Source organism: Aquarana catesbeiana, linkage group LG06 (assembly GCF_042186555.1).
Source record: "Aquarana catesbeiana isolate 2022-GZ linkage group LG06, ASM4218655v1, whole genome shotgun sequence".
In the NCBI taxonomy this organism is placed as follows: domain Eukaryota; kingdom Metazoa; phylum Chordata; class Amphibia; order Anura; family Ranidae; genus Aquarana; species Aquarana catesbeiana.
Window position 1 is genome coordinate 300,552,046 of NC_133329.1, and position 22,286 is coordinate 300,574,331.

General features: G+C 42.5%; 1 protein-coding gene across 2 annotated transcripts in view; it reads right to left on the minus strand.

Annotated features, from left to right (window-relative positions):
* Positions 1-22,286, minus strand: part of ERBB4 (erb-b2 receptor tyrosine kinase 4) — a 1,370,802-nt gene that overhangs the window by 348,095 nt on the left and 1,000,421 nt on the right. For both annotated transcript variants that reach the window (XM_073633560.1, XM_073633559.1), the window contains exon 11: positions 19,518-19,608. In XM_073633560.1, the coding sequence (XP_073489661.1) occupies positions 19,518-19,608 (91 nt within the window). The remainder of the gene's footprint in view (positions 1-19,517; positions 19,609-22,286) is intronic.

Consider the following 22,286-nt stretch of genomic DNA (forward strand, 5'->3'; position numbering starts at 1 on the left):
AAACGGAAATGTATTTTATTGGGATTTTATGTGCTAGACCAAAACAAAGTGGCACATTACATAGTTACATAGTTAGTAAGGTTGAATAAAAACACCAGCTCACCCAGTTCAACCTGAGTGAGTGTGAGTGTCTACAATCATCCCTATTATTTATTTAAGGTACCCATATAGCGCCGCCAATTCACGCAGCACTCTGCACATACATCACTCCCTACCCTCAAGGAGCCCACAATCCAAGGTCCCCAAATCACGTTCATATACTAGGGCCAATTTTTTTTGAACAGAAGCCAATTAACCTACCAGCATGTCTTTGGAGTACCCGGAAGAAACCCACGCAGGTACAGGGAGAACATGCAAACTCCAGGCAGGTAGTGGCGTGGTTGGGATTTGAAACAGCGACCCTTTTTACTGCTAGGCGAGAGTGCTAACCACTACACCACTGTGCTGCCCAAACATAATTGTGAAGTGGAAGGAAAATGATAAACAGTTTTTAATTTTGTTTACAAATAAATATGTGAAAAGTGTGGTGTGCATTTGTATTCAGCCCCCCTGAGTCAATACTTTGTAGAACCACCTTTCACTGTAATTACAGCTGCAAGTCTTTTTGGGGATGTCTCTGCCAGTTTTGCACATCTAGAGAGTAAAATTTTTGCCCATTCTTCTTTGCAAAATAGCTCAAGCTCTGTCAGATTGGATGGACAATGACTGTGAACAGCAATTTTCAAGTCTTGCCACAGATTCCCAATTGGATTTAGGTCTGGACTTTGACTGGGCCATTCTAACACATGAATATGCTTTGATCTAAACCATTCCATGTAGCTTTGGCTCTTTAGGGTCGTTGTCCTGCTTGAAGGCGAACCTCCGCCCCAGTCTTAAGTCTTTCACAGGTTTTCTTCTAAGATTGCCCTGTATTTGGCTCCATCCATCTTCCCATCAACTTTGACCAGCTTCCCTGTCTCTGCTGAAGAAAAACATCCCCAGAACATGATGCTGCCACCACCATGTTTCACGGTGGGGATGGTGTGCTCAGGGTGATGTGCAGTGGTCGTTTTCCACCACACATAGCCTATTAGGCCAAACAGTTAAAGTTTGGTCTCATCTGACCAGAGCACCTTCTTTCACATGTTTGCTGTGTCCCCCACATGGCTTCTCACAAACTGAAAGCGGGACTTCTTATGGCTTTCTTCTTGCAACTCTTCTATAAAGGCCAGATTTGTGCAGTGCATAACTAATAGTCTTGTAGACAGATTCTCTCACCTGAGCTGTGGATCTCTGCAGCTCCTCCAGAGTTACCATGGGTCTCTTGGCTGCTTCTCTGATTAAAGCTCTTCTTGTGCGGTCTGTCAGTTTAGGTGGACGGCCATGTCTTGGTAGGCTTGCAGTTGTGCCATACTCTTTCCATTTTCGGATGATGGATTGAACAGTGCTTTGTGAGATGTTCAAAGAATGGGATACTTTTTTATAACCTAACCCTGCTTTAAACTTCTCTACAACTTTATCCTGACCTGCCCGGTGCGTTCCCTGGCCTTCATTATGCTGTTTGTTCACTAAGGTTCTCTAACAAACCTCTGAGGGCTTCACAGAAGAGCTGTGTTTATACTGAGATTAAATTGCACACAGGTGGACTCTATTTACTAATTAGGTGATTTCTGAAGGCAATTGGTTCCACTAGATTTTAGTTAGGGGTATCAGAGTAAAGGGAGCTGAATACAAATGCATGCTACACTTTTCACATATTTATTTGTAAAAAATGTGAAAAACATTTTCCTTCCACTTCACGATTATGTGCCACTTTGTGTTGGTCTATCACATAAAATTCCAATAAAATACATTTACGTTTTTGGTTGTAACATGACAAAATGTGGGAAATGTCAATGGGTATGAATACTTTTTCAAGGTACTGTATGTATATGCATGTGAGTGAGGTGGTTGAATGTTTATTTTTGTAGGTGTATGGTTATTGTGGTACCTTTTAAAGTTTATATTTGATATATGCAATAAAGTGTTTATTTAAATTAGTCCATTGAGTTGATGATAGATTTTCTCTTATAACTGGTTCATTCATACATTTTTTCAGAGGTGGTTGAGAAAAATAATTTTTTTTATTTACTCAGTTTTTCCTATATCATTCTTACCGATAACTTCCACCTTCTTGAATCCTTGTTTAATTTTTTATTGTATAGAGTGCTGAAAATTAGGAGGATGATTTGGAGGGTCATTAGTGTGTCTATCTTCCTATGTATGTATGCAATGTGAAAGTATCCCACTTTTGTATGCTGTTCACAGAAATTAGAATCTGCACACAAAGCAGATCAGAGCAGCTGTACATTCTCCCTACATCTGTATATTGCTTGAATTGCAAATGTACACTCCCTGATGGGAACTAATTTGTAATTTGAAAAAAATTCCAAGACCATGTAAGTCTATGTAAGTAGAGCTGTGCCGAACACCTCCCTGTTTGGTTCGCACCAGAACTCCTAAACAGAGAAAAAGTTCTGACCTGAACGGCAAACCCCATTGAACTCTGTAAGAGCCAAACTTGAAAAAAAGTTCCCATTTTGAAGGCTTATAGGCAAGTAATTGACTATATAAAGTGTATGGTGGTCCCTCTCCCATGTGAATGAGTATGGAGTACATAATACCCCTACCCATTCACCAAAAAAATTAAAAAAAACAGTGTCTCCGATGTAAATCTATCACCAATCATGTCGCCCGCCGCACCCGAAAAAGAAAAAAAAACGTTCCACATTCCTTGACGGCTGAACGCCAAATGTCTCCTCCGCTATCTGACATTTATTATATAGGTAGGGGCGGGGCCACCTGGTGATGTCACCCCCCTTGCGACATCACGGACCACTGAATGCCGGGTCAGTGACGTCACAAAGGGGCGGTACCACCAGGTGACGATGTCAGGTGGCCCCACCCTTACCTATATAAGAACTGTCAAACAGCGGGGGAAGCATTCGGCGGTCATCCATCAGATTGGATTCTGACAATCCCCCCGCCTGTAGACCCCCACAACCACAGCCCAGTGTTGTGGAGAAGAGACCCTTGTCCCACATGGGGACAACGTGCTTTGGGATAGGGGCAGCAGCACCCCCCGCCTCAAAGCACCTCCCCATGTTGAGGGCATGTGGCCTGGTATGGGGTTTTTTACTACTTTTTTTTATGCAGCTGTCAGCGGAAAAGCCCATTAACAGCTGATAAAGCTTTACCCAATCAGGGCGCAGAATACACTGTGCAGCATGCAGCGCAATGCAGTGCTTTTGGCGGGGCGAACACCCACTGAACACCCTGCAAATTCAGGTGTTCCCGAACGGGGCGAACAGCCAATGTTTGGCCTGAACTCATGCTCGGGGCCGAACCATTCACCTACCACTATATGCAATTATACCTAAAGTCAAAACCTTTTCTGTTTTGATAGAGCAGGGAATAGTTAAACCCCAAACAGTTTCTTTTTAAATACATTTTTTCCCCATCTATGTCCCATTGTGGAGATTTCTCTTAACGTTTTCTCCACTAGACACATCAGGATGTAAGATGAATTCCTCCCAAAGTACACCACTGTCAATGAATCAATGTTCCCATTTGAGGGTTTCCTATCTGTTTCTGTTTTGGGGACAACTCAAACATTTGGGATTTATCCTTACTATCAAGCCCAAGGACAGTGGTCCCATGTGGGACAAATAAAAAATACGAAAATCTCAGGGACACGGACAGCAGTAAAAACCCATACAGAGTTATATAAACCTATGTTTGTATAACTATGGTTTGTATTTGAAGGCAAAACTATTAAAAATAAATACAAAGTTTTTCCTTCAAATACACTTTAATATTATATGTTAATAGATGTGGCTTTGCCTAAACTGCTAAACAATTTATATGTGAACCCTGATTTAAAATAAATAAATAAACTAATGCAGCTTAGCAACTCATTAGCCGATCTAGCTGTAAAGTATAATACTAAGGAAAGTATTATGCCGCGTACACACGGTCGGACTTTTCGTCTACAAAAGTCCAACGGACGCCGACGGACTAAAGCTGGCTGGTAATCCGATCGTGTGTGGGCTTCTCCGGACTTTCAGCAGACTTTTTCAGCCTCAAATCCGACGGACTTTAGATTTGAAACATGCTTCAAATCTTTACGTCGTAACTACGACGGACCCCGAAATCCGCTCGTCTGTGTGCTAGTCCGACGGACAAAAACCCATGCTAGGGCAGCTATTGGCTACTGGCTATGAACTTCCTTATTTTAGTCCGGTGTACGTCATCACGTACGAATCCGTCGGACTTTTGTGTGGTCGTGTGTAGGCAAGTCCGTTCGTTAGAAAGTCTGCTGCAAGTCCGCCGAAAGTCCGCCGGAAGTCTGTCGGACAGGCTGTCGGACTTTTGTAGACGAAAAGTCCGACCGTGTGTACGCGGCATTAGTCATATGCCTATGCACTGGGCTGCCAAAATCAATGATAACCGCACATTTGCATTAAACATAAAATAAAACAGAATTGTTTAAGTATATAACTCTGCAGTGTAGACTATAATTCTGACTAACTGCAAGTAATTTAAAACAGTAATAATAGTTTGCAGCATAAACGATACACAAAAAAAGAATGGAGAGAAGACAAAGAAAAGCTCTAGCCGACCTTAGCTTACCTCCTGATGGGTAATAGCGGTTTTAATGATAGGTGCTTATGAAAAATATTTACAGCAGGTGTGATATTTAACCAATTCATTAACTCAATGCATATTCGACTCCAAAACTAGGTTTAGGCTCGGTTCACACCTAATACTGATGCGGCTCCCAGGAGGGGTCCTGTGCGTCCTGGTTCATCTTTTCAGATCCGATTTCAGCCCCAATTTTTGGCTGAATTCGGACCTGAGACGGACCAAAAGACACACAGGGCTCCTGTGCAAATTCGCACCGGAGCCGCATTGAAGATATGTGAACCGGCTCCATAGAGAGCCAATCACAATCTCTTGCTATTGCGAATTGGATCACGCATCCAATTTGCAATAGTGTGAACCCATCCTAAAGGAGAACTCCATTTAAAAGGAACTTTTTGATACATGCTGATGATCTACTGCATGGAATCTTTTTTATTGTGATATTAAAGGAGAAGTCCAGCCTGAGCTTTTTAGGCTGAGCTTCTCCTATGGAACACAAAGTGCAATTTGTTTTGCACTCCTGTGACACGTTTTCAGAGGAGAACAGTCTGGGGTCCGCTCTCTGCTGATGTCACTCGAGGCAGTGTATCATCCCGACTTCCAAGTCTGGATCCGCCAGTTGCCTTGATTGATGGCAGTCCCAGCGTCTCAGCGAGCTGCTGAGATGGCCTCTCCCCACCCCTCCACAGCTCAGCGCTCCAGTGACTGTGGAGGATCAGAGAGGAGAGATGCTGACTGACAATCAGCAGCTTTCCTCTTGGGGATCTGTGACAAACCGAGCCATCGGCGATGTTTGGTGGCTCGATTCTCAGTGCAGAGACTGCGGGGGACAGCTGCAGCATCGGTCTGATGCTCCATCCATCGAGGTAAGTATGAATAAAAAAAAAAAAAACATACTTCTCTTTTAAACCCTCGTTTTTTTTTAAAGAACTTTCAGCGGCTGGTTTAATCACTTAGTAAGTATGCAGCGTCTTTATATTTTAATCCTTGCCTATGTAGTTTAAGCTGATGCCATGACTGCTGCCCAAAGTTTTTGTTTTGCATGCAGGGACTAGAGTTGGTTCTTCCTGCACTGTGTGCATCAATGGAAATGTCCCATAGCCTAGAATGGAAAGGCACTCCCCTCCTCCTCTCCCCTTCATGCTCCAAGCGAATAGACTGACGTGAGACTACACTGTCCACCATGAACTCTTTCCTCTGAAGACTGGACATTTAGGGAAGCAGCACAGTAAACTGCAAGTGCTGGGGTAAGGATTTTAACAAATAGTTTACCGGGGAATGTGTATTTTATTGTGCCCAATGTGTAAAGCGAAAAAAAACTCGGAGCCTTTGACGTTACTTTAGAGGTTGGATTAAGTCTTTAAAACATGTAGTGATAACATCATAGTTAAACCAATACAATGTACTGTCTCAGATATATGGTAGTTCTACTAACAAAGTAAAAAAGGCCATTTAGAATAAAGGGTCATTTAGAATAAAGTAAAGTTTATAAAGTGTAGTAACCACTTCAATACCGGCATATAGTCATGTGACGTCCGTAGGAGGGCTTTCCCAGCCTGGGCGGGCATCATATGTCATCCTCCGCTTCTCGCCGGGGGCCCCCAGTGCAGTGATCGGGGATTGGGCGTGTCCCAATGTAATTGGCTCTTTACCAGCGTGACCGGCTGTGTTCAATCACAGCTAGTCACTATGCAGATCCACGTGCGCGCCCCTGGGGGAAAGCTCAATTTCAGCGATCGGGGTTGGGACTTGTCCCTCGGACAAAGCCCCTTCCTGATCAGGAATCACAGCCGGTCACAAATGTAAACACACTGCGGTTAACGGCTGTTACTGGGTTCTCCTCCTCACACACCGATCCAGTGTGAGGAGGAGATCGCGGTTAACAGTGAGTTACACATTACTGTGAAAATACTGTGCCTAGATTGCCCCCTGAATAAAGAGGACCTGTCATCATTCCATCCGAGTACCTGTCTGAGCTCATCATAGTACCTGTCATCAATCCATTCCATCTGAGTAACCTGTCATCCATCCATCCCATCTGAGTACCTGTCATCCATCCCGTCTGAGTACCTGTCATCCCGTCGGAGTTCCTATCATCCCATCTGAGTACCTGTCATCCTGTCGGAGTTCCCATCATCCCATCTGAGTAGCTGTCATCCTTTCAGAGTACCTGTCATCCCATCTAAGTACCTGTCATACTACCAGGGGTATCTGTCCTGTGATCCCACTAGGAGTACCTGTCCTGTGAGCCCATCAGAGTACCTGTTTGTGCAGCCCTTTAGTCCCTGACGTGCAGCCCTTTAGTCCCTGACATTCAGATTATCAGTGTCATCCGTCATACAGCCACTTTGTCCAGAAAGGTATACACTCCAGAAGAGGCATATCAAATATTAAGTCTGACCAATGAAAGCAGCGAGGAGCTCTCACCACCCAGTTACAGTTCTGATTCTGGTTCGGAATATGAGCCTGTCAAAATCAGTACAACGGCATCCGAATCAGAGGAGGAAGTAGTCTGTCCAAAAAGAGCACACCAGCATGTGAAGAAAAAAATCTGTAAAAACCTTGTGGAGACAGGAGTATCTATACCACATACCGCACACAGTATGATGATTGACTGCAGAGGCTCTGCACCGAGACTACCTTACCTTCCGTGACCCACCGAAGCTCTGCAGGGGGGGCGGAGATCCCCCACCGACAGTCGGGAGCAGAGGAGGAGACCAGCGGGGAGATCAGCTGACAGCCACTCTATACCAAAGGCACCTGACACCTCTAGATCACAGAGACACACACAGCACACTGCCGTGACAGAGAGGATTATAGGAGTAAACAAGAACCTCAAACTAGGGCTTATTTTCGGGGTGGGGCTAATATTGCAGCCCTCCTGGAAAATAGCGCTAGGTCTTATTTTCGCAGTAGGTCTTATTTTAGGGGAAACACGGTAGCACAGGGTCAGCCACAATCCCCCCTTTCACAGCACAGCCAGGTGTGCAGGTCAACACCGAAGGTTTCTCTGAAATTGTTTTTGTTTTATTTATTTTTCCCTGAAGAATTAGTTCAAGGCATCGTGGACCAAACCAATCTTTTTGCCCATCAATTCTTAGAAAACAACCCCATCTCAAGCTATGCCCGCCCTTTTGAATGGAGACCCTTAACAGCGGAGGAGCTTAAATTGTTTTTAGGCCTTACGCTCAACATGGGGCTTACAAAAAAAAATGAAGTGGATGCATATTGGTCTACCAATCCTACCACCACATGCCAATTTTTTCATCTGTCATGTCCAGGTCCCGCTTTGACATTATAATGCACTTCCTGCATTTCAGTGATAACTCGCAGTGCCCCCCCCCCCCCAAAAAAATCATACCGACTTTGATAAATTATATAAAATTCGCCCTCTAATTTTTCTCCAAGAGGTTTGCTGAACTTTATATCCCTGACCAGAACATCTCTGTGGACGAATCCCTGGTCCATTTCACAGGCCGTCTGGGAATCATCATCCCAGTATATCCCCAGTAAGAGGGCGAGGTACGGATTGAAGCTCAACAAGCGCTGTGAAAGCTCCACCGAATATGTGCATGCCTTCCGTGTGTACGAAGGCAAAGACTCCCAGCTCCAGACCCCTTTGTGTCTACCGTACATGGGAATAAGTGGGAAAATTGTCTGGGAGTTGGGATTCCCACTTTTGCAAAAAGGGTATCACATTTATATGGACAATTATTATACAAGTTTGCCCCTTTTCTGCCAACATTTACCTGAAGAATGGCCTGTGGTACAGCAAGATAAAACAGAAAGGGCATCCCACAGCATCTAGTCACCACAAGGCTATAAAGGGGGGAATCGGAAAGCTTGAGAAACGAGGAAGTGTTGGCTTTGAAGTGGAGGGATAGTAAAGATGTATACAACATTTCCACCATCCATGATGACACCTCAGTGGATCTAAGCAGAAGACGCGGTCCCGTTCGAAAGCCTTCCTGTATCCACGAGTACAATAAATTCATGGGGGCTAGATTTAAATGATCCAATGTTGCAGCTCTATCTATCAACATGAAAGTCCATCTTCTGGTATAAAAAAGTCATAATTTACTTTTTTCATTTGGCCATTTATAATGCTTTCATCACCTATCAAAAATCAATGGAAACACCCAACACCTTCTTAAAATTTATTGAAGACATTGTCACTACCCTTATCTCTCACCAACAACCATGCCATTTTCAAAGTCTCTTAAATCCCTTTTCATCCCCCTTCTGATGCTCGGTTTGAACCTCAGCAAGTCATCGTCACCATGTCTAGATGCCTAAATGGATTGAGTCGCTGCCATGTGATTGGTTGATTAGCAAATTGTGCTACCAAGCAATTAAACAGGTGTACCTTAAAAAGTAGCCGCTGAGTGTCGGAGGCTAACATCAAAACTTGTTCAGGTACCTGTGCCATGTAAACATATAGTAATTTATAGAAATCAATATTTGGACAAAATGAGTTCATATCTATGCAGAGTTCTGGTTAAAGCGTGTTAATTCCTTCACTAACTTCTGCTAAAATTACTCTGGAGCTTTTTTAAAAGTAGGCTGAAGCTGAACTCCAGGTAAATAGCAAAAACACAATTAAAATACATTTATGTGAACCATGTCAAAGAACTTGTACTTTTGTGCTGCCAGCTGTATGACCCAGGCACTCCTGCTAGACAGAACAATCAAGTCTGGATCTCTTTCCAGACAAAGCTGCAGTTAACCACTTGTGGACATTGAATTGTGCTACAGAAAACAAAAACAAAAAAACAAAAACAAATGACACAAGACATCTGTAGCACATCCTTCTACCCTTCTGCTGATCCACTCTTGCACTTGTCAGCAATGCCTGTCAGCAATGCACTTGTCAGCAATGCGACAGGAAGGAGCTGCTGTGTAAATACAGCAGGTGTAGAAACTGCTGTTGTCAAAGAATAGTCTGTCTGATGTAGTGTTTATAAACACTGTGCAGACACAAGATAGGCTAATGACACACAAGCAGTGACTAATGATCCCTACCCTCATTTTGTTACAGTAATTTGTTGCTAACAGTAAACATTTTAAGCAATTTGTCACTCAGCGATCCAGATTTCTCAGAGTTTCGGCTTGGCAGCAATATCGCTAGCAACAATCACTCTTACTGCTTTTCTATGAAATGTTCCAGTAATCGCTATGAGGACAACCTAATGCTGTAGAAAATCGTCAGTGACTCTAGCAACTACTGTATATCATTTAGTACAAATCACAGTTAATCACTGGTACTAAAGGCTTGTAGCAAAATTAATCTTTGCTAAAAAAAAAATCTCCCGTGTGCCATCAGCCATAGAGAGATACAAAGTTACGGTACATAGTTTCTTTTGTATATACTCTGTTTCATTCATCTGCAGATCACAGGGATAAGAATCAAACTGCAGATGATGCTGAAAGTAAATGAAAAAGGTTTTTATTAACAAAATTTGTTCCCATTTGATCCTTTATTAACCACTTCCCGACCGCCGCACGACTATGTACGTCCTAATTTTGAACGGGGATATCGTTGTTATGGCAGCAGTTAGCTGCCATAACCCCGGTATCCCCGTTTTCGTGCGGCGGCCGGCTTTCAGATAAAAGTGGTCCCTGAGGCGGATTCGCCGCAAGATCACTTTTATCGGTGGCGGGAGAGGGGCCCCCCTCCCGCCGCGATCCGGTGCCCTCCGCCGCTTACCAGAGCCGTCGGTAGCGGCGGAGGCGATCGCGTCCTGCTCAGTGGTTTGTCTGGAGACGAGTGAGGCCAAGATGGCGCTCACTCGTTTCCATGACACTGCTGGGCGGAAGCGACGTCAAAACGTCACTTCCGTCCACGCCCCTTAAAGGCATATTTTTTCAAATGTCATTTTTCTAAATGACTTTTTTTTTTTTTTTTTCTATTGCATTTTAGTGTAAATATGAGATCTGAGGTCTTTTTGACCCCAGATCTCATATTTAAGAGGTCCTGCCATGCTTTTTTCTATTACAAGGGATGTTTACATTCCTTGTAATAGGAATAAAAGTGACACAATTTTTTTTTTTTTTTTTAAACAGTGTAAAAATAAATAAAATATTGTAAAATAAATAATAAAAATAAAAAAAAAAATTTTTAAAACCCCCCCTGTCCCGACGAGCTCGCGCGCAGAAGCGAACGCATACGTGAGTAGCGCCCGCATATGAAAACGGTGGTCAAACCACACATGTGAGGTATCGCCACGACCGGTAGAGCGAGAGCAATAATTCTAGCCCTAGACCTCCTCTGTAGCGCAAAATATGCAACCTGTTGAATTTTTTAAACGTCGCCTATGGAGATTTTTGAGGGTAACAGTTTGACGCCATTCCACGAGCGGGCGCAATTTTCAAGCATGACATGTTGGGTATCAATTTACTTGGCGTAACATTATATTTCACAATATATAAAAAAATTGGGATAACTTTACTGTTGTTTTTTTTTTTATTCAAAAAAGTGAATTTTGTTCCAAAAAAAGTGCGCTTATAAGACCGCTGCGCAAATACGGTGCAAAAAAAAGTATTGCAATGACCGCCATTGTATTCTCTAGGGTGTTAGAAGAAAAACCATATATAATGTTTGGGGGTTCTAAGTAATTTTCTAGCAGAAAAACCTGTTTTAAACATGTAAACACCTAAAATCCAAAACGAGGCTGGTCCTTAATACACACTTGTTAACACTTAGTTTACTCTAATCTGCCCAAATTAACCCCTTCCCAGTCTCCACATATATTCACAACTATTTCTGCAGATTTATTTCTTTATGTCTATTTTTTTAACCATTGTTTTTTAAACTTTTTCATCTTTTAGTTTATTTTTATAAATGGTCACTTTATTTGTTTATGTATGTAAACGTTTGAATTTGTTGGACATATAAGCACTGTATATAGAGAATTGCAATAAGTAGAGAGTGGTTAATTATCACTGTGAACACAGCAGCTATTGTGGTTGATGTAGCTACACTGTGTGTGCATGTTACTTTTATTTTTGCTTTTTATTTTTTTTATTTTTTGGCTTTGGTTTTCCCTAAGCGTTGGTATATTATATCAAGTATTAACAATCATCAAAGTAGCAAAAAGGTTGTTTTTTTTTTATTTTGTTCCATTTTTGGGTCCAGTTGGCAGTTGTGAACTATGATGTGGTTAAACAATGAAGACCAAGACCCACCTCAGTCTGTGACTGAGCAATGAAAGAGCCCCAGCACACATATAAGGCCACCCCTGTGCTCTCCCCAGTTGTGGACATGCTCATTGTCAGATTAATAGTTCAGTGGAAAGCAAAAGGAGATGGAAGGTTGTCTTTCTGAACTAATCATGATTGGTTCAGAATAACAATCTTTCCTCTCTCAGTGCTTTTTTTTGCAAGCTATTAGAATAGAACCCTTGACATGTTTTTCTTCTTCTCTCTTGGGGACATTCTCCTCCCTAACTTTTTAATCATTGTAATCTCCCCAAAAGGGGTACAGGCAGCAATACAAGCCCAACAGAGGTTCTAAGTCTGCCCTTCTCCATCCAAAACTAAAAAGCAAAGGTTTTTCCAGAGTTCCCCTTAAGTGTATGTAAGATATTAGAATAGAACTCTTGAACATGTTTTTCTTCTTCTCACTTGGGGTGATTCTCCTCACTACTATTGTGATCATTGGAGAAATCGCACAGACAGCAATACAAACTCAACAGAGGTTCTAACTTTGTCCTGCTCCAATCAAAGCTAAAAAGCAAAAATTTTTCTGATGTTCCTCTTAAGTGCAGGTATGTATGTACAGGTTTCACACCAATGCTGTACTTTTCAGTTCCTATTTAACTGCACATAGTTACATAGTTAGTCACACTGAAAAAAGACACAAGTCCATCTAGTTCAACCAATAAAAGAGAAAAAAAAATCATACCATCCCTTATACACAACTTTATACCCCCAGTTGATCCAGAGGAAGGCAAAAAACATCAGCAAAGCAAGATTTAATTTGCTCCAACAGAGGAAACAATCTTTCTTGATCCCCTGGGAGGCAATAGGCTATTCCCTGGATCAACTTTACCTATAAATGTTAATATCCAGTTATATAATGTACATTTAGGAAAGAATCCATGACTTTTTTAAAGCAATCTACTGGGCTGGACAGAACCACCTCTTGGGGGAGTCTATTCCACATTTCCACATCTTACTGTGAAGAAACCCTTCCATATTTGGAGTTTAAATCTCTTTTCCTCCAGACGTAAAGAGTGCCCCCTTGTCCTCTGTGATGACCTTAAAGTGAATGACCCAACACCAAGTTCACTATATGGACCACTTAAGTATTTATACATGTTGATTATATTCCCCCACCCCCTTGTCTGCTATTCTCAAGAGAGAATACATTCAGTTCCCCTAACCTATCCTCATAGCTGAGCTCCTCTATGCCTCTCATCAGTTTGGTTGCCCTTCTCTGCACTTTCTCCAGTTCCCTGATATACTTTTTGTGAACTGGTGCCCAAAACTGAACTGCATATTCCAGATGAGGTCTTACTAATGATTTGTACAGGGGCAAAATGATAGCTATTTCTCTGGAGTCTATACCTCTCTTGATACAAGAAAGGACTCTGCTCGCTTTGGAAACTGCAGCTTGGCATTGCATGCTATTATTAAGCTTATGAGCTACCAGAACACCCAGATCCTTCTCCATCATTGATTCCCCCAGTTGTACTCCCCCTAGCTTGTAAGATGCATGCATATTCTAAATCCCCAAGTGCATAACTTTACATGCATCAACATTAAACCTCATTTGCCACATAGTTGCCCAATTAAACAGTGCATTGAGGTCCGGTTGTAAGTTGGAGACATCCTGAAACCTTAGACCATTCAGAGTACAAATCATTAACCACTACTCTCTGAATTCAGTCTGTTAGACAATTTTCTATCCATTTACAAGCTGATCTTTGCAAGCTTGTAGACTTTATCTTACACATTAGCCATGTGTGGGGAACTGTGTCAATCGCTTTTGTAAAATCCAAGTATACCACATCCACAGCCCCCCCTTTGTTCACGGTTTTACTTACCCCCTCATAAAAAGAAATCAGATTTGTCTGACAACTTCTGTCTTTCATGAATCCATGCTGTCTGCACATGCTACTTCAGTATGGCTTATGAAATTATCCTAATAGCAGAGTATAATTGTCATTCTTAGATTTGCATTGGTGATCATGAACTGATGAGGGCCTACATCTCCTCCCTAGGAGCCCTCTTGTTCTTTCACAGCCATGGGCAGTAGTAAAGCTGCACATGCAGTATGTCCACCCCTGTGGTTTCTCTGCCTGTCCTTCCTTACTCCATATAGTCATAGATATGACTGAGAAAGTTCCCTGTAGTTTCTTTACTTCAGATTTTCGTTTCTAAAAGCTGTGAGATACAGCTGCTTCTAATAAGAGGAGTCGGCCCAACCTCTGATATGTTACTATTGCCACGGTTTATTTAATAGGACAGGTCGATGCTCACAGTCTGGGTTCAGTTTAGATCTGTTTACTTCCCTCTATTATCCTGCAAAGCTTAAACTACTAAAGGGGACACCTGCTATTTCAGAGAGTGCTACCCTACGGGTGCTTTAAATCAGAAATGCTTTTGCCGTCACCACTCCAGACAGCCAGAATATTGTGTAAGAGTCCGCCGGCTCGTTGGCTGCTGAGGATGCAGTGTTTTATAACTTCTCAGCCAAGGCCATCATTAAATGTGCCCCCTGCCCTTCCTTCTCAGCCTCAGCCCTGCAGGGACACATAATTATTCTCAGCACTGGTATACACTATAGCATAACCTCTGTGTACGCACCTGCTTTCTTCTGTCTGTGCAGAGGAACATAGCAAAGTCTAATACAGTAATTGCAGAGCCTTGTGGAATTGAAAAGAAAAGTTAATGCTGCATCAGAACACTGTGCACTGGCTAGTACTGAAGTCCAAAGATCTCTGTACGATTAAAAATAGGATTTTTTCTATAGATGATGCGTAAAAAGTGTGCTAACAAGAACATTTCTTGCTGTTCATAGCAACCACAATCCTTGTTTCCTTCTTAACTTAACTGACTACATTGGGTTGATTTACTAAAGGCAAATACACTAAAGGCAGCATCACTCTGCAAGAGAATTTTCCCCCAAGCTTGGTGAATGTGGTAAAGTTTCCCTTTGCCAAGAATACCCAATCTTGTGCAAGGAAAATAAAACAGCATTTTTGCTTGCACATAATTAGATTATGGAAGTCAGCAGAGATTTGTCACTAAGCTCTGGGGATACTCCCTTGCAGAGCGCAACTACACTTGGAATGTGAACAGTTTATCTGCCTTAGTAAATCAACCCATCGGAATCCGATTAGTTGCAATAAGCAAATATCTTGGTATACAAACAGCGTGTTCTACTAAAAAATACTTTTCCAAGCTATACAAAATAATTAACTGATTTACTATCTAGAAGACTTGGCTAATGGAGGGGTGTGAAGCCAGTACTAATAGGTTATGTTGGGTTGGCAGCCCTGATTGGAGGTACTTCACTATTTAGATGGTTAACTAGGGGAGGACCTGCAGGATCAGTCAAAAGTAAGGATAGCCACCTGATCCCAATTTAGACCTGCAATCACAGACAGAGAGAAGTCTTTCTGCACCAACGTTCTTTGTCATGTAATGCTAAGAATCACAAAGAAAGCCAATGCTGGGAGATGTGAAAAGATACGTCACAATAAGCATCCACTTTTCATCATGCCCATCAATAGCTGTGGTACCATGATACATTTTTCATGGTACACTTTCTTTATACCATAGAAATCTACTATGAAGGAGCCACTTGGTTAGTTGCCTGTCGGTTCTCCCCTGGTCGCTGCCTTACTGCAGTAGTTTATCTATTAATACTTTTAACACTGGTGCACAGAATCTGTGTTTATTTGGGACAATCTTTTGAAACTAAACTCCAGGCAAACAATTAAGATCACAAGTGAAATTATTTTGTGTAAACCATTTTACATGGCAAAAGATTAATTTAAAAAAAATGGTCTTCCAGTGAAATTACCTATTTCTCCGCAGTTCACATTTCTCTTCGGGATAAACCTTTGAAACTAAACTCCAGGCAAACAGCTAAGATCACAAGTGAAATTATTTTGTGTAAACCATTTTACATTTTAGCAAAAGGTTCACATTTATCATCACTTTGTCATGATGTATTGGCACTCAAAGTTGGGAATCTGGCACTCCATGACTTTTTAAAAAAATGTTAACCAAAAGAAAGTAAATGCGGATCTGACACCTGCTATAGGCTACTATATTTCAAAGAACATATATAAAATGATTTAACAATTCCAGTGCAACAAGCCCCCCCCCCCATACCTCCCCATGATATTGGCTCAGCCTCCCTCTCGACCTACATCCCACCTAAACCCCTCTGTAATACCCTCCTCTTAAAAAAAAAAAACAAGAGCCTATGTTAGAAAAGGACAACTTGCTGGAACTAATGATGGATAAAAGTCTCTTGGAGATATACAATGTAAAAACAGCTTGTAGTGTGTATAAAAGTGACATCTCCACAAGTATTACAGCTGATAAATGTATAGCCCAGAATGGGCTCAGTCCATACTCCTCCTGTAAATCAGGGTCCTTGGTGAGATCTATGTTTATCCACTGGTAATAATCATGTGTATCAGGTTCTACATCCCTAACTGCAGTAGGTCCAGTCTGCATGTAGATGCTAGCTCAATATAACATTCCAATGTGCAGCTGATGTGACCAATACTGATAATGGTTAGTGGACGGAGCAAAATGAAGGATAGTATGCAATTCTCATCACTGGCAGACCATATCAATTATTCCTCAGAATTGCTGTACATCCAACGGGAGAAGTCACTGTCCTGCAGTAATGTAGCAGTTAAGGCATGGCAATGGCTGGCTTGATATATCTCCAGCTCGTTGGCGTGCACGCCAAACGTCCAAGGCAAGGGTCCATGCTCTGGGGCATGTCCCCCTGATACCTATGCATTTTACCCCATCTACTTACCCTGGCTTCCTCAGGGCATGGCCACCAATGAGCTGGAGATATATTCCTGTCTAGTACAATGTTGTCAGCAGGACAGGAATTTAAGGTAACAGGGGTGCTAATCCTTCCCCACTCTATCCAGAGCTAAGAAAAAAATTGGGATGGACAATTACGCTCTAATGTAAACCCTAGCACTAGGAATGAACTTAGTGTGTGGACCAAACAATGACTGTTCAGACGTTTGTACTAATGCCGAGTGTTTAGGGCAATCATTGTGAATAAATGTGATGGCTTCTGGCTGTCAATGGTTGCTAAGGAAGTAGCAGCTGCTGCATTCTTACCAACCACGGACGTTGTTCGGCCCCTTCATTTACATGGCTTGGAACCTCTGGGAAATAGAGGCAGTTACACCATTGCCTAAACATGGCCCTCATGGCATGTCACATCCCTACCCCTTCCTTTCTATAGCGGATGACAGCTCATGGAGCTGTTATTTGGCTAGTGTTATTGTAAGTGACTGGTCGAGTGCAGCGGGCTGTCGTTTTTTTTTTTTTTCCCCTGAGTTGGCAGTGGCGGGCATCTCGACTGATGGCGGATTCACATTATTTTGAGATTTTTATTTTTTAATAAAGGAATTGTCAAATATTTGGGTGTTTTTAGTTCTAGTTGACATTTTATTTTTGTGAATTAGTAGGGGTACTATCTAGGGAGGTCCCCTTATTATTAAAGAGGATTTCCAGAATACAATAAGCTCCCCACCTCACTGACCCCTGCAAACACTGTGCAAGGGTTGTGAGGATGAGTCCGTTGTCCTCATTAACATGGGCATCGTCCATGTTGATGGCATGTAATCTTAGTTCCCATTGATCTTTGAAGTTCAGACAAACTGAACCTTGGGCAGTTTGGCTCATCAATACCTAGCACTAAACTAACCCTTTTCTGCAATAGATTCACCTTAATTGTAAAAAGTTGTATCCAAACCAAGCAGCTCCCTAGCTGATCACTCCTGTAGGGGCTGAAATAACCTGGCTTTTTAGACCAAGATCACACAATGCTCATTAAAAATTCATGCAAGTACATAAATTGTAACACAAATACGGCTGTTCCTGGCTTCACATAGACAATCAGATTGTGTTTCATCAGTACAGATTTGTTATTCTGCTTGTCATTTTATTTTACTGAAAACTCCACACAGATGGAAGGATGGTTATATAAGTAACCACATACCATGAACATTGTAAAACAACAGGCTTTTATGCTGTGAACATTGAAATGTGACTACTTTTGTAACAGGTAATTTATCTGACACATTCAAAGCTAATCAAAAAGATGGCACAATAACAACAAATTATATATTAGAGACCAACACTGCTTATGGCTATAAAATATGTTATTAAATCCAATAAGCAAGTCTAATTTGTGCTACATGTAAACTTTAAAGTGAACCTGGCCCATGCTTTGCCCACGCACACAGGGCCATCTTAATAGCATCATAAGCCCCTGGGCAAAGTAATGCACTTGGGCCCCTACCAACCTGCCCCGATTTACGCACCTACTCTTAAGAATTAATATGAGTAGTTGATAGAATTAAAAATAAATTTATTAGTACTTTAAATAAAATTGATTTTAAACAATATCAAAACATGCCATAAATCAAGGACTAATCAACACAAAGGGCACAGTACGGGGGGAATCAGGAGGGCACGGTTCTGGGAAGCTGCCCGAGACACGGCCATTCTGGGAAAATGTAATAAAAAGCGTGACTATCCCAGCAAATCCGGGTAGTTGGCAAGTATGTTGTAATACAAGATTATCATGGGGCCCCCATGCACCTTGGGCCCCTGCACAGAGCTCAGGGGTACCCATGCATTAAGACAGCCCTGCATGCACATAACCATATTAATACTTTCTGCACCTTAGGCCAATTATGTTAAGCTGTCCTCTTTTCTACCCAAGATGCAAAGATAGATAACCTTGATATCACATGACTAAAATCAGATGACATAGCCACACATGGCACACTGAGGCTTGGAGTGGAAATGCTGACAGAGACTATGACTATAGTAGTAAGGCAAAATATTGGTTTACCAACTCAAATGAGTAATCTGTAACTATACAATATTACACAACAAAAAATGTATAGACTTGGCAAGGACAGCACTAATAAGGACCCAGTCAGACAGCACTGGCAGGCAGGGTGGTAATCAACAAATTTTTATCATACGGAGAAATGTCACTGATGGGGCAGTGTGATGTGTAAGTGGCTGCATGCAGTCCTTGGTGACCCTACATTGAGACATCATCCTAGTTGGAGTGGAGTTCTGGGAGATGTCTAGCATGTATGACCATTATCTAAGTCAGAGATTCGTCAATCTATGGGCAGCCTTTGTTTTTTTGGGCATTCTTTTCAGATGGGACCAAATGTCAATATTCGGAGTTTAATTATTGCTCAAAAAGATGTGCAATATGTTGGAATTAACTTAAATCTATTTAATGGCTTAAAGGTGCTCCTGTGCCAAGTGAAAAGTTGTCCTAACTATCTCAGGACTCCAAAATAGGCACCTCAAAGTGCCATCATCTAAGCATGAGTTTTTAGGAGCCCCAAAACTTAGATCCCCCTCTTATGCAGGAAGTATGAGCTCTACCCCATTGCCCCCCATCCTCTGTACCTCCCCATTGGTCAGTAAATAGAAGCCTCATTGGACAATAGGGGAATGTTGGACATGGGTAGAGAAGGGCAAGAACTCATTCTTGTGAGCTCTGATCAGAACAACTGGACTTCCCAGGTTTTGGGATTCCCTGTGTACTTTTAGCACTTGGAAGTGCCTGCCATAGAATCCAGGAACACTTTAGGATTTTTCCTTACCTGTATAAATCCCGACCTCCAATGCTGACCAGGTTGGAAAAGACACTGAGATCTGTCATATTCTTTGGCCAGGACTGTATATTAAGATAACCTATAGAGATTAAAGAACAATGGCTTAAGATCATTGCATGTGCACGGTCATTTTGGCAATAAACTTTTTTTATAAACTTACAGTACTTAAAGCATCTTTAGTCTTTTATTTTTTTTTTACTTTTAGAGCAGAGAAGTATCAGATCCCTGTCCCTTATTGCTGTCTGTGTCCCTGCTAAGGTGATAGGGTACTAGGGATAAGCACTCTCTCACTTTGTCCTGCCGACCATTGGCACCAGATTAGAAAGTGATGGGAAATCTAGATAGTTAGGTTTGTCACTGGAACAAGTATTGCACAGAAATCTTTCTGTGTGGACATATGTTACACTGACAACTCTCTAGGAGGGAATTCCCACTTGCTTTAGTGAGATATTCTCTATTTGATCTGTTGTGCCACATGATAGGAGATGCAGGGATGCAGTTTTTCTTTTTTTGTTTTTTTTTTTTACTAATCCCTACTCTGTCCAAAACTAAATGAAAAAATGTTGGTCTTGGATAACCTTTCAAGATGACGTTTACAAAAAATGGTTGTCAAGCTATTTTTAAAGTGGTTCTAAAGGCAGAAGTTTTTTTTTTTGTTATCTTCATGCAAGGGTGTCAAACACAATTTCATCACGGCATTATGGTTGTCCTCAAAGGGCAAATTGCATATGTAATGCCGTGTACACATGAGCGGACTTTGCAGCATCAAAGGTCCGACGGTGTTTCCGATGGACTTTCGACGATGTTACAATGGTCTTTCGGACGACCGGACTTGCCCACACACGAACGGACTATAGTCCGTTCGAAAGTCCATTGGTTTGGATGTGATGGCGTACGAAGGGACTAGAACAAGGAAGTTCATAGCCAGTAGCCAATAGCTGCCCTTGCGTCCTTTTTTGTCCGTCGGACTAGCATACAGACGAACGGATTTTTCGGCCGGACTCGAGTCCGACAGAAAGATTTGAAACATGTTCCAAAGCTAAAGTCCGTCTGATTTTCGACAGAAAAAGTCAGCTGAAGGTCCGATGAAGCCCACACACGATCGGATTTTCCGACGGATTTGTTCTGTCGGACCAGTCCGGTCGAAAAGTCCGGTCGTGTGTACGCGGCATTAGACTATATAACTGGATCTGTACTTTATCATATAAAATAATTGCCACTGCATTTGATTATTGTTGGCTTTAATAATAACTTAAGACTTAAGCTGTGAAGAGCAGGTGCAAACCGGCATGGAGCCCACTCACACTCTTATAGCAGATGATTTAAGTTTAAAAAAGGAGGGTCACTCATCCACTGGTATCATCCACTGGATTCTGGCTCTGCCATGATGTTCTCTCTGAGCAGTCTACAATGTTTTTTTGTGATTGATACCAGCAGTGTGCAACCCTCCTTTTCAACTGGCATAGATTGTATTATTCTCGTAATAATTATAAGCAGATGTCCAAAGCACCCCCCCCTCCCTTTACATTAGATGCCAATCCCCACCCCCCTACCAGAAGTCAAGAGTCCCTTAAAAGAAAGTGCAGGGTCTGGAGGAGGACCAGAGGAGGGCTGGAGTATGTTGGATGCGTAGACTAGGGGAGGCGAAGACGAGGGGGTGCTGCGGCTGCACAGAGAGGTGCAGAATCTGTAGGAGGAATTTTGTTCTAGTCTCTGTTGCCAACTGCTAAGACGGGGAGGGGGAATGTCCTCTCCGTGGCTGGAGAGGATCTGGCAGAAGAGTTCTGTCCTTCTCACTGTTGCCGACTGTTGAGGCAAGGTGGGGAGGAGAGGAGGGGGGAGGTGCGATAACCACATGATATGGCCTGGAGGGCCGGATTTGGCCCGCGGGCCTCGTGTTTGACATATGTGCCTCAATGCATTCACTGCATTCTGGTAAAAACCCTTCTGTGTGCAGTCCCCCCCCCCTTTATACTTACCTGAGCCTGATGTCAATCTAGAGATGTAGACGAGAGCAGCAACGCTGCTCTCTCTCTCCTCACTGGCTCAGAAGCAGCAGCTGGAGCCATTGGCTCCTGCTGCTGTCAATCACAGCCAGTAAGGAGTAGGCGGGGATGGAGCCGAGCAGCACCGTGAGTGTCAATAGACAGACACAGCAAGGCTTGAGAGCAAGCCCCCATAAGTGCCCTCATAGCCAGCCGCTTGTCAGGGCTGGGCTCTCAGTCCTTCCTTCTCTGTGCTCAGGTTGCTCAGCTGTCGGTTAATTGCCAGAACTTATCGCTCCACAGTGGCTCACCTGTTGATCTTTTCCTGCTCGTCAGTCAAGCCCACAGCCAGCCCCTTCTGGCTATCTAAACTGCCTGTTTCATTTCCTTAATTGCCTTCGCCTTGGTCAGACATAGCTAGAGACTTTCTGCCGTGTTCCTGTTGAAGACTTACCTGGCTGACATCCCTTCTGGTTCCTGATCCTGTCTGCTGCCTCTGACTACGCTGATCTCTGTTCCTCAATTTCCTGGCTTGTTCTGACTACTAGATTTGGCTACCGAACACTGGCTATGTTTTGACTACGTTTACAAGTTGTACCATTTTTACCATTTTAATAAAAGGTGTGATTTTTATTGCATTTTCTGTCTCCATCTGTTTCATGGTTCCTGAAAGGACCAGAGAAGAGGAGGATCAGTGCTGCTCTGTACAAAACCATTGCTCAGAGCAGGTAAGTATAACATGTTTGTTATTTGTTTTGAATTTTCCCTTTCC